We start from the raw sequence: 17,684 nt of genomic DNA on the forward strand, positions 1-17,684 counted from the left end.
TGGGTAGAGAACTTGGAGAAGCTCTAAAGTATTCAATTCCCTCTATTATTAGACATGAGGATAGTGAGGATCAGAGTGGAGAAGTGATTATCCTGAGAACACGCAGCTCAGAGGAGTTTGGATTTGAAACCCAGATCTGTTCTTTTCTCTGTACTGAGAAATGCTGCATTAGGTTTATAAGAGTGCTCACCATGCAAGAAAGGGGATCGAAAAGAAAAGGGGCTCTGAGTTAAGCCTCTGTTATCCAGAAGACTCAGCTCAAAGAACGGTATTATTCAAAGAGCCTGTGCTCTGGGCTCTGAGTAGAGTTGATTCTATTCAATGACAGAAGTGTATTTCCTTACCTGTTTCAGGATCTAGTGTTCTCTGGTTGGGAAAAGAGTTCGCGTGAAAAAAAGGAGGAAAAACCCAACTCCAGCACCAGAGGATAAAGAGGAAGGAGACCAAAATGGTGGCAAGGCCAGAGAAGGCAGCTCCAGGCTCCAGGCCAGGGAACTGGCAGGACTGGCTGTATTCAGAGTCAGCAACCTGGAGACTTTCCTTGCTCTCATACCACATACTGTACCCACACATGCTCTCTCTCTCACACACACATACACACACACACACCTTGCACTCAAGCTTGCAGATGCCCCAAAGCTTAGGATTAAAGACTGCCTCACAAAACTCAAATATAAGAGTCCAATCTAGTCCGGTTGCCATCGGAGTTGATTTTGACTCATGGTGACACGTGTGTCAGAGCAGAACTGTTTCATAGGGTTTTCGATGGCTGATTTTTCAGAAGTAGCTCTCCAGGCCTTCTTCTGAGGTACCTCTGGGCGGACCTGAACCTGCAGACTTTCAGTTAGCAGCAGAGTGCATTAGCCATTCGTACCACCCAGGGATGAAATGTAAGAGACTACTGAAGAAATGAGTTCTGGCCTCCCCACCACACCACCATCCATTGACAAGTAAAGTGAGAATTGAAGGGGAAAATCAACCTTAAGTAGGAAATTAAGCAAACATAGATGTCTTTTAATTAAAACACTATCCTTCAAATTATTAAATCAAAACCCATTGCTATAGAGTCAATTCTGACTCACAGCGACCCTATAAATGAGGGTCAAACGGTTTTTTTTAAAAGGTGTCTTTGACATTATTGTAAACTTATGACACCCAATGGTCAAAACCTGAAGCAAGAAATGCCTACAGATTGGCTTGTTGCTGTCCTGTGACATTCCAGAAGTCACATCTGACAGAAATGCGACTCTCAATATAATTTAATCAAGTGAATTAATACTGTTTAATAAATAGGCCAGAAAATTAGCTGAGCGCTTGTCTTGGCAGGATGCAGCGTGCAACCAAAGTTACGGAAGATTGTCCCTTGGATCACTAAGGCAAACTTTGCTGAGCGTCATTTTACATAGAGCAATCACATAAAAAAAAGTTATAAATAGAAAAAATTCCTAAGCTCTCCCAGACAAGGAAATTGAAACATAAAAAACAAACACAACAACCCCTCCCCTCACAACCCATTTGCTTCAAGTTCTTCTTGATCATACAGTACTTAGCATCTTTGGATATTTTACAATGTACAACTCCAAACTGCAGCCAAGGAAAAAACAAAAAGAACTAACCAGTCATCTGAAAAATTGAGTTTATAAGAAGTCATAACCTTTACAAAATAAAACAAAAGCCCCGACACCACTGGATTCCAATTTTTTTTTTTTCTTTTAAAGTTTGAGGGGGAAATAGGCATGGTGCCTGGTGGGCCCCAGAAGCAAGTATCTGAAATGGAATCTGAGAGGCGGTTGCCCAGGCAGATGACTTCTGAAGACAGACGTGTCGAGAGGCAGTTTCATTTGGCTGGAATGGCATCGGGTGGCACATGGAGTTGGGAGTCTGTTCTGGGAAACTGTGAGAGGAACAGAGTCTGTGGTCTTCTCGGGCCTTTCTGTTTGTTTTCAGGATAAAGCCAAGGCGACAGGAAGAGCTGAAGTCTCTTGCACCCACAGCTCTGGGATGGGGGACACCTGTGTAGATGAACTCTCCTGCTCCCATGGAGCCTCCTTGCCAGGCTACTGGGCTACTAAAGGCCTAACTCAGCAAGAAGTGGGAGAAGGGAAAAGAGAAGGGCAGCAAGGCACCGGGCCAGCAGAGCTCTCTTCCTTCTCAGGACCTCCTGCAACCTCAAGAATCAGGAGAGTATGCAGAGTCCTAACTCACCAAGCTGTTTCCACCATGAATGTGAGCCCAAAGCTTCCGCCATCCTGCATGGAGCCCCTTGGCCAAGAGTGGAGCTAAATTCCCCAGATGCATCTCAGGGGATAGGGCAAGGGGGTGAGGGTGTTCAAACACAGCAAAGGGGGCAATAGCCAGCAATGCCAAGGCCCTGAGAAAACTGCAACTTGAAAAGTAAACCAAGAAATCCTGGCTAGCCAGGAATTTGATCTATTTTTCAGGAATTAGGATGGTGGGAAGCAGTGCCAGGTGTAAAGTGGTCGTCCCCCTCCCTTCCATGTTGACTCCAGGAGTCCCAAGAGACTCCGCCAGGATTGGGAGGGAGTGTGGAGATGGGAATAGATGCTAAAAAGTGTTCCCAGGGTTCTAGACATTAACAGTAGCCTCTGGGAAAGAGGGTGGTTTGGGTTCCCCAGAGCTAACTGTAGGCTGAGGACCAGCAAGGAAGCCCCACCCACGTCTCTGTCACCCCTGTAAAATCTGGCCACATTTCTCACCTGTGCTAATGTAGAGGTGTATGTGGTAAAAACTTAATTTGATAAGATAAACTGTCACCAAGGACTTTTGGAGTGCCAAGCTCCTACCCTTCCAAGTACTCTCTGGAGGGACAGGTGTGTGTGTGTGTGCGTGCGTGCATGCGTGCGTGCGTGACCTACATTACCACTTTCCCAGAAAGATGAAGCCAAGGCACAGAGGGCTCAGTTGGCCAATGTCACAGGACAGGGGAAGGGACAAACAGGCTCAGACTCCAAGAGCCTTGCTCCTGACTCCAGGAGGCCTCCCTCCAACAGGCCTTTTCTATGTGGCAGGTGGGCATTTCCCAAAAGGACAAGGAGACCACTTACTGGACACTGTAAGACGACCAGTCAGAGCAGTGTGGCAGAGACTCCCTGCAGGGCAGTGGGGCTCCGCCAGGATGGCCCCAGGCCCCTGTCCTCATCCCTGTGCGCTCCTCTGCTTCCCAGCCAAGCAGCGCCCCTCCATCCAGCCCCCCACATCTCCAAACTGCTCCTGGGCACCCAGCATGAGCCTCTCCTCTGCAGAAGGGGCTCTTGGGAGTTTCTGCGTGAGAACCAGAGGGACAGCCAGGGAGTGGCGAGACCCGGGTTCCAGACCCTTTGGGAGGAAGTGCCATGCCTTAAACACCAGCAAAACGGGGGCAGCTGACCTAGGAGGCCTAGAAAATACCACTGCTGCTAGTATCTTTTCCATTTTTCTTTTTCAAATACAATGTTCAGACCCCCCCGGTGGGGCAGGTGGGCCTGGCGGGAGAGGGGTGGACAAGGACCAGCCTAGTTGTTGGCTTCAGACATGGAGGCCACGTGGTTAAGGCCGGCGAGCCCGGGGAGGCCAGCCAAGCCCGCGGCCCACGGGTCGGGCAGCGGGAAGTAGGGCCGCGCCGCAGCCACGTTCTCGGCCAGCGCGAAGGCCAAGAGGCCCCCCGCGTTCCTCTCGGCCTCCAGCTGGGCGCGCCCGAACAGCTTCATCTGCGTCTCCTCGAACTGCCGCTCGAGCTCGTGCAGGCTCAGGGCGCCCTTGGGCGCCGCCAGGAAGTGCTTGGCGGGGCTGGGGCCCGGCAGGCACACGGTCGCCCCACCCAGGTGGCCGCCCATCTCGCCCAGCGCGGGCGGCATCACGAAGGCCGCCTTGTCGGGGGCCGGGCCTCCGGGCCCGAAGAGCAGGCTGGCGGCCCTCCAGGCGGCGGGCTTGCGGCCGCGCCGGGGCCGCGCCATGCGGCAGCTCTGGCGCTTGATGTGGCGGTGCAGGTGGTCGGAACGGGTGAAGCTCTTGTAGCAGAACTCGCACTGGTAGGGCCGCACGCCCGTGTGGATACGCATGTGGTTCTTGAGGTCGTAATTGTGCACGAACTTGGCGTTACAGTGGATGCACAGGTAGGGCCGCTCCCCGGTGTGCTTCCGCATGTGGATCTTCAGCTTGTCTTGCCTGCAATGCAGAGCCCGGAGTCAGTCCCCCCTGAACACCCGGAGCCGCTCCCACTTCTCTGCTCCCCCCACCTCTAGATCCAGCTGGGGCTCCATCCTACCACGGGGTCAAACCCCGAGAATACGCTCTACCTTCCACTGCTGCCCTGCCCCAGACAGGTGTGGCTGCTAATCTGGTTAGCGGGCTGGAGATGGAGGGGGGTCAAGAAGGAGCAGTATCCTGAAAGGCCTCCTCCATCCCAGAACTCCTTTTAGGCATGGCTCAGCATAATGGAAAGGCTCCTTTGTATCAGGGGCCCATCTCACAGAGGGGAAAACAGACTGGCTGGGGGCCCACATCCCCCCAGTCCACCCTCTGAGGGTGCAGAGCTCTCCTGATACTGGATTGCACTTTAACCTCCGGCCCACACTCTCCTGAGCTACCCTGTACTCCTGCCCAAAGCCCCTGGTCCCATCCCAGCCCCTGGGCTGCTGAGCCCTGTCTGTCCTCAGCATTAATCTGGGTGAGCAGAGAGGCCCGGCTGCACCTTGCTGGAGTCTCCTGAACTGTGGTTTCTCATCCTAAGCCCTGGGCTCTCCTCTTTGTCTGCAAACAATCTCAGGGTTAACAAAAGATCCAGGTGCAGCAAGAATGCAGCCTAATCTAGGGGAAAGCTTTTCAGAGTGTAAGCGGCATTATTCAGAGGCAAGGTATGGGGTAGGGGTGGGGCCCCACTGGGGGTCTGGGAGCCCCTGCTCCAGCTGCAGACCCACCACTAACTTGCTGGGTGTCCTCAGGCAAGTTATTAACCTCTCTGTGCAGAGCTGAACCTAGGGCCAGACATCAATTTTCATTGTCCAGGTCTGGTGGAGAGAATCCAGTTTGTGTCAGTCAGATTCAACATACCTCCTGGGGGGCTTGAAAGGAAAACTGAAATCATAGGGTTGTTTTTTTAGACCGAGAGCTGGGTAAAAGAATTCCAGGCTGTTCTCCTCTCATTCTGCCATTCTGCAGCTTTCCCCAACCCACCTCACAGGCGGGGAAGCTCTTTGTCCAGACCCCATCTCCTCCCCGAAGGTGGGCTTGGTGGAGGGGAGCATCTGGCTTGTAATTTTAGGCTCGGATTTGAGGTCAGAGCAGATGTGGAGTCCAGGCGTCCTCCCTAAAATGCCCGGCCAGATTTATACTTCATTCAACATAAAATCCAGGACGGCAGGGTCTGGGGCTCCTGGTGTCCCCTGGCCACTAGAGGTCTCACTGGCTCTCATTTTTGGGAATGGTTCCTTACGGGCAGGGCACGGAAGAAAAGAATGTGGACGCTGGCAGGGGCCAGGGGAGTGGACCAGAGAGGAAAGATTAATCCCTTAATCCATCCCACTTGTGCTCACAGGCCTGGGTGGTGGGTGGGATGGGTAAGGAGGAACAGGGCAGATGCTACCCCCAGAAGCTGGGTAGTGTTTTCCATACCCCAGTCCCTGTCCTTCCCACCACCTGCCCCCAGGTTGCAGCATAGGACCCTGCTGTGATATTCATCCCCCAGCCCGCTCCGCCATGTATCAGTAACCCAGCTTCCACCCAGATGACTGGGTTTTTGAGCAGGAAGGGGCCTCAGAGAGCATTAGGCCGGCGCTGCTCACTGGAGCATGCATCAGAACCATTCTGAGGACTTGACAGATTGCAGGGCCCCACTCCCAGAGGTTTTGCCTCAAAAGGTCTGGGGTGGGGCCTGAGAATTTGCATTTCAAACATGTTGCCGGACACTGCTGGTCTGTGGGCCAGGGCATTGAGAACCACTGTTGTTGGTTTGGAGGCCATCAAGTCAATTCCGACTCACAGTGGCCCCGTGTGTGCAGAGAACTGCTCCATAGGGTTTTCAAGGCTGTGACCTTTCGGAAGCAGATTGCCAGGCCTGTCTTTGGAGGTGTCTCTGGGTGGGTCCAAACTTTCAGCTAGTAGTCGAGTGCATAACCGTTTGTGCCACACTAACCTAGGTTAATCCTTCACTCTGCAGGTGGCAAACAGGCTCAGTGAGGGGAACTTGCCAAGATCACACAGAGGACAGAGGCAGAGCTGGGACTTGAACTCAGACCTGTGGGCTCCCAGCCCAGGCCTCTTTCCTCATCATTGCACTGCCTCCTCTGTAAAAATGTCAGGGGTGGCGTGCATGGTGCCATCTGTACCCCAATAACAATGCTGCTTCACAGTCCTGAGGGCTATGTCTTGGGACAAATTCACCCAGGCTCTGATGGAAACGGTGATGCTAGATGGCCTGCTGGCCTTACTCACTGCTGTGTGACTTCCTCCCTCACCAGAGCCTGGCAGAGTCCTCAGTGGGACTTTGAATATATCACTTCATCTAACCCTTCCCATAACCTTATGAGGTAGACTTTTAAAAATCACTATTACACATAATTAACATTATTGACTTTCAGCATCACTCTCAAATAATGGACAATGCAAATATTAAATCTTCATTGTCAAAAAAACCCAAACCATTGCTGTTGATTTCAACCCATGGCGACCCCAAGCGTTTCAGAGTAGAATTGTGTTCTATAAGGGTTTTCAATGGCTGTAATGTTATGCAAGTAGATCACCAGGCCTTTCTTCCATGGTGCTGCTGGGTGGATTTGAACTGCCAACCTTTCGGTTAGTAGTTGAGCGCATACGATTTGTGCCACCCGCGCACCTTCTTCAATGTCAAAGACCTACTATAAATACCCACAACTTCTCATTTTTCATCCCAGCATCTAAAATAAAGTACATTTAAGTGGTGATCAGCTCAGCTGTAGAAGAAGTGTGAGAAAATGACAGTAACTTCCTTTTCCTGAGCTCCTACTGTGGGCTGGTGCGTACACTATTTCAACTACCCTGAAAGGTCTTCACTTTGACAACGAGAGAGCAGGAGGCTCAAAGAAGTGAAGCAGCTTCCCCAAAGGATCCAGCTGGTGAGGGGCAAAGGGACCTGAGGGTTATCTGGGGCATAGTTTGCTTGCAAGCTGTTCTGGGGAGTAGATGGGGTGGATTTGCACACTGGGGACTCCCAGCTTGTGGCCTGTAAGGGCTGTTTCAGAAAGTACAGGCCAGAACAGTCACAATGGGGCTCCCATAGCCAGTGTTCCATCTCTGGGGCCAATGGCTGGGGCATGCCTGTGGAGGAGCTCAGCCCTCGAAAGAGCTGTCTTTTCTAATGGAGACTTTTCATGGGAGCGGAGGCAGGGGTCCAGTGGGTAAAGCTCATGATAAGTTAGTCCTGAAAGAACTTTAGAGATCATCTAGCTTCCCAGGAGCACATTAGCACACTCTGATTCATCTTTCGAGTCACTGGGGCCCAGGAACTTGCATTATCAGCAGTAAACGTCCCAGGGCCTTGAAAATACTGATCTAATCCAGTTCCTTCACTTTAAAGAAAACCAAGAAGCAGAGAGGGAGTAGCTTTCTCAGGTCACTCAGTCTCCTTGTTTATGGGATGACCTTTCCTTGTGTATTTAATGCCCGTGTGCATTGGCTGAGCTGGGTGCTGTGCCAGGCACACTCCAAGAACTGGATCCAATTCCTTAGCTGCCCTGGGGCTCAGTTTTCTGACCTGTGAAGTGGGGGCTGGGCTGCACAATTTTGACCTCAGATGTTCTGTGGGAGTTTGCATCTGGGTGATCGGTTTATACTGAGTCAGCCCACTTTGGCTGGAAGTTATTGTTGTTAGGTGCCACTGAGTTGGCTCCAACTCATAGCAACCTTACATACAACACAATGAAACGTTGCCCAGTCCTGCGCCATGCTCACAATGGCTGGTATCTTTGAGCCCATTGTTGCAGCTACTGCGCCGATCCATCTCATTAAGGGTTTTGCTTTATTTCACTGACCCTTTACTGTACCAAACATGATGTCCTTTTCTAGTGATTGGTCTTGTGGCTTCATATAGCACAGCTTTTCTAACCTTGCTCCTTTACCAATCTGATCGGCTTGTTTGTAGAGGCAGCATGCGTTTGGTTGGAGTTTCTTCCACTCTGAATCTCAGAAGCTGAGCTCTTAGTCATGTCCCGTCAGGAATGGAGGTCTGGGGATCCTACTTAAAATCTCTTGAGGCTTCCTCTGCCCCACGGCATATGTGCTCACTTATACCTTAGCCTGTTGTTTATAAGCTCAGCCCCATGGACTCTGCCAGCCTCACCAGCAGTACTGTGCCCACACCCCACATGGATGCTGCTGCTCCCCCACCAGGCCTCTGGTTGACTTTACATCTTTGACCACCGGCCAGTGTGATCAGGACTGCCAGCCTCCCTAGGGCAGAGTCACCACGTTATAAGACGGATGTCAGCAGGCCCTGGCTCTATCCCCTCCTGTGCATGGCTGATGTTTGGACACCAATGCTCCATCCTTAGGGCCACAATAGAAGCCCAAGCCCGATGCCAGGTGCGGACTCATCCCTTCCCAGCTGTGAGCCCCCCTCCAGCCCTTGTCCTCCTGCACACAACTCCTCTTCTCTGTGCTTACTCTCCCAATATGCCCTGCCTGAAAGGCCTCCCATTCAAAATCCCCACAACTCTCAAGGTCAAACTCAAGGGCGGTTCTCTGCCAGCCCTCCCTTGTCTAGCAGGTCTCATCCTCTGCCCTGACCTTGCAGACTACCTGTGACCTGAAGACTGTACCTCAAGGCAGGTCTCCCAAGTGTCAAGAAGGGAGCCATAGAAGATGAGCTGCGAGCATTCTCTTCTCCTGTCCCCAGTGGCCCCATAGGCGTCAGTAGGGATGAACTACCCAATAAGCAAGATACCCACAGGCTTCCTTACTCTCTGTAGTGCAAAATTTCACCTGTTTTTCAAGGATGTGGTGAAACCCATGTGAAATTATACTCTATGGATTAGTAAGTAAACCCAAGTAAGCCCATGAGTACCTTGCTTACTGGCTAATCCACCCCGAGCGCCAGCAGTGCCCTCCCAGTGGGCTGTGAGCCCTGGGCAGCCATGATCCTACGTCTGCATCGTTAGTGGCCCCTCCTGGGGCTGCACGGGTGCTCCTCCAAGACATGAGCAGTTGTTCTGAGGCTGCCTTGGTGAGGGCTGCTTTTCTTTTCTGTGTGCAGGTGATTTCCAGGACAGGAGCATCAGGTGTGTCATTTCTGTGGCAGGCTCCGGCCCCCACAAGCTACGCCCATGCGTATCTTGCCTACTGGGTAATCCATCCATCCCTGCTGACACCTATGGGGCCGTCGGGGGCAGGAGAAGAGGATGCTGGCAGCTCGTGTTCTGTGGCTCCCTCCTTGACGTACAGCATTCAGGTCACAGGTAGTCTGCAAGGTCAGGACAGGGTATGAGACCTGGTAGACAAGGTCCACAGAGGCGCTGCCCCGCCCCGGCTCTGCAACCCCGTCTTGTTAGGCGTAGGCAGCGAGATGGTGTGGGAGGTAGCATCTTCATGGGGAAGGAGGCAATGATGGCCACTGGGTGCAGAAAAGGAACCTAGGATCATGGACATTCTTCTCAAACTGATCTTTCCCATGAATCAGGTGCTTTTGGGGTATCAGGCAGGCACTTTGCTGAGGCCTTTAATCCCTCACCTCACTGAATCCTATGAAGCTGCGTTACCATTATTCTCATGAGGAAACAGGCAAATAGAAGGGGAGGAATGCATTCACAGCTTACCTTATTGTGGGTGATCTAAGAATGGAGTCATAAAGCTGGGAGCAATTAGGGAACACCTCCTCCAACCCCCCCATAATACACATGGGTAAACTAAGGCCCAGAGAGGGGAGGAGACTTGGCCAAGGCCACACAGCTAGTTTGTGGTAGAACCAGGTGCTGAAACTGGGCCTCCTGATTACCACACCAGCACTCCTTGCAAAGTGGTACTATCTGCTGAGAGATTTCATCCCTGTATCCATTCATTCGGCAGCATTTACTGAGTGCCAGGTGCTCCTCCAGCCATATGCAGCATGTGGCCCAGCAGGACTGAGAAGCTCTCTAGCACAGAAGCTGCCCCGCACTTTTGTATTCTGTCTGTTGCCCCATACTGCACATGGATGCTCGTGGCATATTTGTTGACTGACTGACCCCTGATCAGTGGGGCAAATTCTCAGAATGCCCCAACTCCAGAACCACTCCTCCTTTGTGGCCCTGGGTTCCCTGCCTGCCATGTCATTCTGAGACCAGCCAAGTCACAGGCATGCAAGCCTTGTCTGCATTCTCCCTTCCCGTGCAGAGATCTCATCTTCGGGAAAGCTGTGCAAATCCTCATGAACTCATTCCTGAGTGAGAGGAAAGGCCCCAGGGGCTCGGCCAGAGGTCCCCTGCCCTCCGTCCATAAAAGCTCCTGATCAGAATAATGCTTCCCAGACTTCCACCCAGACTTCTTGGTGACCTGATGGTCTGAGACAAACTCTCTTCCTGCTGCCACTGCTAATGACATTACATTATTGTAATAAGGTTCCCAGAGTTGCCAGGAGTGGGAGGTCTAAAAAAAAAAAAATAAAGGGAGAAAGGCTGGGGCTGCTGGCCTTGCCCGGAGAGCAGCCAGCCGTCGGGATGGACGGCGTGATCAGCATTTGGCTGGCACTGAAAGGAGGGTGCTGGAGACGAAGAGTCGTGGCCTTTTTGGATGTTGGTGGGGGACTAGGCGGAAACTGGTGGAATCATGGCTGATTAGAGTGACTTTGTAGGGTGCAGAGGTTGTCCCCTCTGCCCCAGGAGGGTGTGTCCTCTGTTGTCTGGGTGGGGAGCAGGCTGGTCTCTTCTCCAGTCTTGTGATTTCTGGCCTTCACTACTCATCCCACCTCTGGGGGCCAAGCTCCTCAGTGAGCTGGGCTGCAGCTGGGACCCAGGGTCTCTGGGCAGGAAGATGCACAGCTGTTCTCTCTTGGAGCCTCCCAGAAGGCCTGGGCGAGTCAGGATGCCAATCCCTGCTGCCTGTAGTCCAGGACCAGTGTGGTGGGAGTAGGAAGAGGAAGCCTCTGAGGCCTGGGCCCTGGTTGCAGGGATAGCTGGGACTGGGGCAACAAGGAGCAAGGGGCCGCTTGGGATGTGGGTGGGCAAGTAGAGAGAGGACAGATGCCTTCTTGTCTTCCCCGGGCCACATGTGCTCTGCTCAAGGCTGGTCCTCTGAAGAACCCTCCAGTTCTTACCTCTGGTCCCTGGTTCCCAGACTTCCTGGGAATAGAAGGCCAAGGACCTGGATGAGGAAGGCCTGGGGTAATCCTGGTTCCACGTTCCCCCTGCCCTATGTCTGAGGGCTGTTTCTCTCAAGTCAGAGTTCACAGGGCCAGTTTGGGCAGGAGCTGCTTTTTGCAGCCAGCACAGGCGGAGGACTCTGAGCGCAAGCGATTAGGGAGTGACCAGAGCTAGGAGAGGACAGTGTGGGGCCAAACAAAGAGTCTGGTAAAGCCTTTCAGGCCCAGCCTGGGGCTCCTGGAGTGTTTCACACCTGGATAGATCAGTGGTGGGACAACTGGTGGGACCAGTGGAAATTTGGAGCAGACTCTGTGACTTTCTGACACCAAACGAGTAGATAGCACCGTTTTGAGGGAGGCCTCAGTCCCTGCTCTTGGAGACCCATGGAATGAAAGCAGCAGGCAGAGCCTTAGGGGTGAAAGGGGCTCTGTAAGAAGGACCCCCACGACTCTTCCTAGTGGTGTGGCTGCTGAATCATCAGGAATGATGTCCCCTGGGTACTGGCATCTCAGGCTGAAATCACTTGTTGTTTGTGGGCCTGAGAGTAGAGACCCCACGGGTTCCACACAGTTGGGTCCTAGTAACTCGGGGTCTGGGCCAAAAGGCCACTTTGGAGGGGAACGGCAGGCCCTCCAGCATTCCATGGGAGGGATGGGAGGTGGGGATCAAGTGACCTAAGCTCTTCCCAGCTCCAAGGAGGGAGAAAACGAGGCCTTACCTGAGAGCAGACACTTAGCTGCCATTAAGGAAGGACTTGGACTCCAGAAGGAAACTCAGGCTGGAAAGTAGTGCCCAAGAGGACTGAGGGTACCTCTCTCTACCTGGGGTCCCTCTCAGGCTTCTGGGGGGGTGGGAGGGGCACTGAGGGGCCTGGCCTCAGGGAGTGAGATGATCTGGGAATTTCAAGTCCAAGAGGCAGCCTCCACTGCTTTGAGTGGCTGCTGAAATGCCTCCAGCGGGGAAGCTGGGAGAATGGTGTGGATCCCAGTGGGAGGTGGCGTGGAGGATGTAGCCACAAAGAAGGCGCCATGGCAAAGCTGCACAGGGCTTTGTGCAGAGAGAATTACAGGGAAACCTGGGTAGGCCAGGGCTGGGGCTCTCTGAGGACCTGAAAGATCTTGCAGACAGTTCCAGGGAGGGGGCGGGGAGCAAGGACTGAGTGAACCTGCAGAATATGACAAGGGGAAGGGGAAGGGGGTAGACTCAGCACAGATGGCCCACAGGCCACAGTGAGAAATAAGGTCCCTCATGGGAGGTAGGCCAGGAAAAGTCTCCCCTGGGAGTGCCTCTGCTACTGGGAAGGGGAGGGCCCAAGAGCCTTCCTGATCTTGTGGAGGGTCAGGGCCCGGAGGGAACAGAGGGAGGGGAAGTGCTGGTGGAGGCTGAATTGGAGTTTCAGCTGGAGACAGGCCCCGCCCAGATGTCTGTCGTTCCGTCAGCAGCAGGAATGAATCGGAGGGAGGGCAGGACAGATGGCTGGCTGGCCAGACAAATACCCACAGCTGCCTGGAGGGGGTGGTGAGTGTGCAGATAAAGAAGTCACCCCAAGTGATTGCCAGGAATGTACAGGGAGGGAGGGTTCTGGAATGTAACTCTCCTATGCTGCACAGCTTTGTTGTTGTTAGTTGCTATTGTGTCAAACACCATATGACAGTATAATTGCCTCATAGTGTTTTCTAGGCTGTAATCTTTGTGGGAGCAGACTGCCAGGTCTTTCTCCCTCAGAGCAGCTGGTGGGTTCGAACCACCAACCTTTCAGTTAGCAGCCCAGTGCCTAACTGTTGGGCCACCAAGGTGCTCTCCCTCTCTATATATTGCTGTCTAAACCAGGCGGCCTCCTCAGAGAATGTACTAGTGTTGGGAGGGTTAACAGGGTGTCTGCAGTGACTGACTAGGTTGAAAACTTTCCCTGGGGAAGGCAGGGCCCACAGACTGCCTAGACTTGTGTGGCCCTCACAGAGGGTGCTGTGTGGAAAGGGTGTTGACCCCTGACAGAAGGGGAGAGAAGGGGAGAGAAGGAACCTGGGGGCTCACTGTGTGGTCCCCTGGGATACACATCCCCTTGAAGTTACAGAGCTGAGGCTCCCCTGCAGGGAGAGGTGTTCCCACCGTCAGTCACCTGTGGAGACTGGAAAATGAGGGCAAAGGGCCCTGGGCTGGCGGGAGAGGGCACTCTGGGCTGATCTGGCCTCTTGCACTCTTGATCTGGCCTGAGAAAAGCCTCCGTCTTTGAAGCCATTTCCAGGGGGCGGGGTGCTGCCAGCTGCCAAGAAGCCCCAGGCTGAAGAAGAGTGACCTGAAGGTCAAGTATGAATTGTTTCCTTACACGTTGTGTACCTCTTCCTGGATTCCCATGCCTTTGTTGAGCCCTTGTTTAGTGGTTCTAGTCTGGCCCTGTGGGGCTAAGTGAATTGAGAAGGATGGGTAGTTGCCTCAGGCTGCAGGAAACTGAGGGCCGGTGACTCTTAGGGACGCTGGGTCCAGTGGTTCTAATGAGGTAACAGGAGCAGACCACCCTGTGGTCAGCAGTGCCAGGCAGCGGAGCCAATCTCAGGTCACCTCAAAAAATAAGGGACCACACCTTGGGTATTTGGGATGCTGTCCCCTCTGCCCCAGGATTCTCCCTCCATTGTCACCTCGAAGGATCTGGGGAGAGTCTCCTGAGGGTTTCTCTCAGAGAAGTAGCTGTGAGGGGAGACCCCAGGACCCCCTGTGAAAGGATGAGTGTTGCTCTTCAATGGCATCACCAGCAGAGTCTTCAGAGCTATTTTAGCAATGCCACTGTCGCCTGAAGATTCTGCAGAAACTCTTCTCTGGCAACTTCAAATAGAATTTTCAAGTCACCCAGGAGAGCAGGTCTTATTACTTTACAGAACTCATCTTGTTTTCTCCCTGAAAGCAGGGTCCCTGGTTTGATGCCTAACCTGATTCAAAACATTTCGCTCCATCCTCAAAGGCCAGAGCTGGGGGCCCATGGAGCAGAATCAGAAGAGCATGCCCCCAGCAATTCCCAAAGGGGAGTTCCCACGAGGATGTAGTATGCTGTGGTGTCGTAGAACACGGGGGGTCTCTCAAAGTGGACTGTTGAACAAGGACAGGGGCAGTGTGGGGAAGGACCTAGTCTAGTAAGTCAGGGTCATGGGGCAGGGATCTGCCAGGCTTTGTCCACATCCACACACTGAAATGACCAAACCTGATCGCAGGCCACTCACCGGGAACTTTCCACACTATGAACATGACTGAGAACATGAGTCTCACGCCAGTGATCACCAATGTGCCAATGACCATGATTCCCTTAAATGATGCCTAACAAAACCTAGGAGTGGACAAACCTGGCCCCACATCATTCCATAAGTCAGTTTTGACTACTGTGTGGAGATGGTACATAACACATGTTTGCTGAATGGGATGGAGTCTATAAAAGATAATGGAGCCCTGGTGGCTCGGCTGCTAACTGAAAGGCCAGTGCTTTGAACCCACCAGCTGATCCATAGGAGAAGATGTGGCAATCTGCTTCCACAAAGATTACAACCTTGGAAACTCTATGGGGCAGTTCTACTCTGTCCTATACAGTCACTATGAGTCAGAACTGACTTGATGACAATGGCTCCTATGAAGGATGAAAGGTTTGTAATGTATTGATTTCAGCACTTTTTATAACAGCATAAAGTTAACTCTCTTCCTAACATGGAGCGCCAAAGGGAGAACATAAAAGAAGGCCCATCTTTCAGGTCTGACCCTGAAAATGATTGAAAGGGCCTTCACGGGGTCTCGACAGTCCCCCTGATCACAAGTTTTGCTATCACACATGGACTGGGGTTCAAGTCCCAACTCTGCCACTTACCAGCTGTACTTACTAGTGGCCAAGCAGCCACTAGGAGACCCAGGTGGCTTATCTGTAAACAAAGGTGATAATATGGCCCATCTTTCCAGGTGAGAGTGAATGTATGAAACACATTAGGACAGCCCCTGGGGTGCAGAACCTCCTTAATAAAGGGTAGCTGCGCTACTTCAAGGAGCCCTAGTGGTACACTGGTTGAAGCACTCAACTTCTAACTGAAAGTTCAGTAGTTTGAACCCATTGTCCTAGAAAGATGTGGCAGTTTGCTCTTGTAAAGGAAACAGCCTTAGAAACCCTATGGGGCAGTTCTAATCTGTCCTGTAGGGTTGCTATGACTCCGAATAGACTCGATGGCAAAAGGTTTGGTTTTGGTTGCTGCTACTCTGAATAAAATAAAGGGGCTACACTCCACTGGGGATCTTCAAACTGGGTTCCACGGACCCCTGGGTTTACCGTGGGTAAATGGGGAGAAGGCCCTTTACTGGTGTCTTAACCAAAAGAGCTTTACTCTTATGTGTTTTATATCTTGGGGTTCCATTTAATATTGTGTTTGAGAAAGTATTTTAGCTCCTAAATAGAGTGTGAAAATCACTGCACCAGGTAGCACCTAGCAGCCCTCTAGCAATGAACTTGTGTGTCTAGGATCCAGGCAGGCCCCCGACTGGTCTCCCTCCCTGTCCCGACCCTCCTTGCCCCTTTCCCAGCACCCCGCCACCCCATGCGCACCTGGTGAAGCGGACCTCACAGATGTTGCACATGTATGGCTTCTCCCCGGTGTGGGTCCTCATATGCCGCGGCAGTTTCCCGGCCCCCATGATGACTTTGTGGCAGATGGGGCACTGCTGAGAGGCCTTGGGCTTCAGCTTGCGCTCCTCCACCAGTGGCCAGGGGGGGAAAAGGCCCCCCAGGTGGGTGGCACTCAGGAAGTTGAGATAGGCACCATAGTCATTCTCTGCCTTGATGGGGCCCAGCGGCCCCCCAGGAAGGTCTGGGAACATGTCCTTGAAGAAGTCGTTAGGGAACGGTGGGGGCGGGGGTGGGGGCAGCTCCTCCTTCTCTTCCTCCTTGATCTTCCGGTTCTTGATGACCAGGTCCAGGGGCCCATTGTCCATAGGCTGCTCAGGCAGCTGGGCAAAGGCACCAAAGTCCCCTGGCCAGAGGTGTGGGAAGAAGTCCGGGGAGAATGGAGATAAGGAGGGTCTTCTGTCGGGGATGTTGGCTTTGGGGTACAGGTTCTCCCTCAGCAGGGATTCAATGGAGAAGTCCCGGATCACCCCCAGATGGCCAGGGCTGCCAGCCTGGAAGGAATCAGGAAAGTCCCTGGGTGTGTCTGAATAAGCCTTCTCCGTGAGATGGTCCGTCTTGGAAGGGCTTTGGTGGCAGTTGATGTCCTGGGGGTCTGGCAAGTTCTCTTGGTCAGCGAAATCCTCCGTGTCATCCTCCTCCTCCTCCTCTTCTTCCTCCTCCTCCTCTTCTTCCTCCTCCTCCTCGTCATCTTCGTCATCGTCATCATCCTCCTTGTCGTCCTCCTCGCCCCCATCCCCGCCAGGCTCCATGATCTCCAGGCACACGTTCACGACGCACTGGATCTCCAGCATCCTGGCAGCATTGAGGATGTGCTTGACGTTGGAGGCGGTGATGGTGAGCGTGGAGGTGTAGGCAAACTCAAGGATGGCGGCCAGCGCCTCGGGCTGCACAAAGTCGATCTCGTAGACATAGGGCTGGCTGGCTAGGGTGCCAGCTGTGAAGAGCTTCTTGAAGTACTTGCTGCAGGCCGCCAGGACGGAGCGATGGGTACGGTACTCCTGCTCCTGCACCACCAGGAGCACGTCGCAGAGGAGGCCATCCTGCCGCTGCTCGTTGAGGCTGCAGAGGACCTCGCTGCTGTGGTTGGGGAAGGGAATGCCGATGAGCTCGTCAATGCCATTGGCCATGATCTCAGCCAGAGCCCTGCTGGGATAAGAGGAAGACTGGGGTCAGAGGTGGACCAGAAGGCCTATTGAGACACACCCAGGCCCGCAGCCCTGACCACCTGGGCTGATCCGGGATTTCTCCATCAAATCTCTGCTGAGGGAGAACCTGTACCCCAAAGCCAACATCCTCGACAGGAAGCCAGCTCTGGGACTCTGGACCACGCAGCCAGACCACCCCTGCGTCTTCTTACCTCTGGGCCTTTGCTTATGGCTGTTCCCTCCTCCAGAAAGCTGGCCCTCCCGCCTTTCAGCTTTTCCAAATCTCACCCATGATTCAGAACCTGGCTTGAAAGTGGGGGGTTTCCCCTTTAACACTGGGCTTTTTTCTCCGGACCCCTGAGACCCTTGGAGCAGCTGACGGCTCCTGGTTAGCAAAGGCTATGGAGGCTTTTCACAGGCTTACCTTCACTGAATTCCACTTTGCTATCATACAATTGTGAATACAACGATGACCAGCCACGTGAAACTCAACTGCTCTGTACTCTACAGGACTGTGTTCACCACTTACGAACACAACATCTGTGGACCAAGGAAGAACATTCTCTCAGGGCTTGGTGCTCCTGCTGA

General features: G+C 53.0%; 1 protein-coding gene across 13 annotated transcripts in view; it reads right to left on the minus strand.

Annotated features, from left to right (window-relative positions):
- Positions 1-1,137: 1,137 nt before the first annotated feature.
- Positions 1,138-17,684, minus strand: part of ZBTB7C (zinc finger and BTB domain containing 7C) — a 401,190-nt gene continuing 384,643 nt past the window's right edge. For 11 of the 13 annotated variants that reach the window (XM_049902319.1, XM_049902313.1, XM_049902316.1 and 8 more), the window contains 2 exons: positions 15,871-17,097; positions 1,138-4,164 (listed from right to left, as the gene is read on the minus strand). In XM_049902319.1, the coding sequence (XP_049758276.1) occupies positions 3,513-4,164; positions 15,871-17,078 (1,860 nt within the window). In that variant the 5' untranslated portion in view covers positions 17,079-17,097 and the 3' untranslated portion in view covers positions 1,138-3,512. The remainder of the gene's footprint in view (positions 4,165-15,870; positions 17,098-17,684) is intronic. The other 2 variants (XM_049902314.1, XM_049902317.1) reach the window with 1 other exon arrangement.

The sequence above is a fragment of the Elephas maximus genome, chromosome 11, assembly GCF_024166365.1.
Source record: "Elephas maximus indicus isolate mEleMax1 chromosome 11, mEleMax1 primary haplotype, whole genome shotgun sequence".
NCBI classification, from domain to species: Eukaryota; Metazoa; Chordata; class Mammalia; order Proboscidea; family Elephantidae; genus Elephas; species Elephas maximus.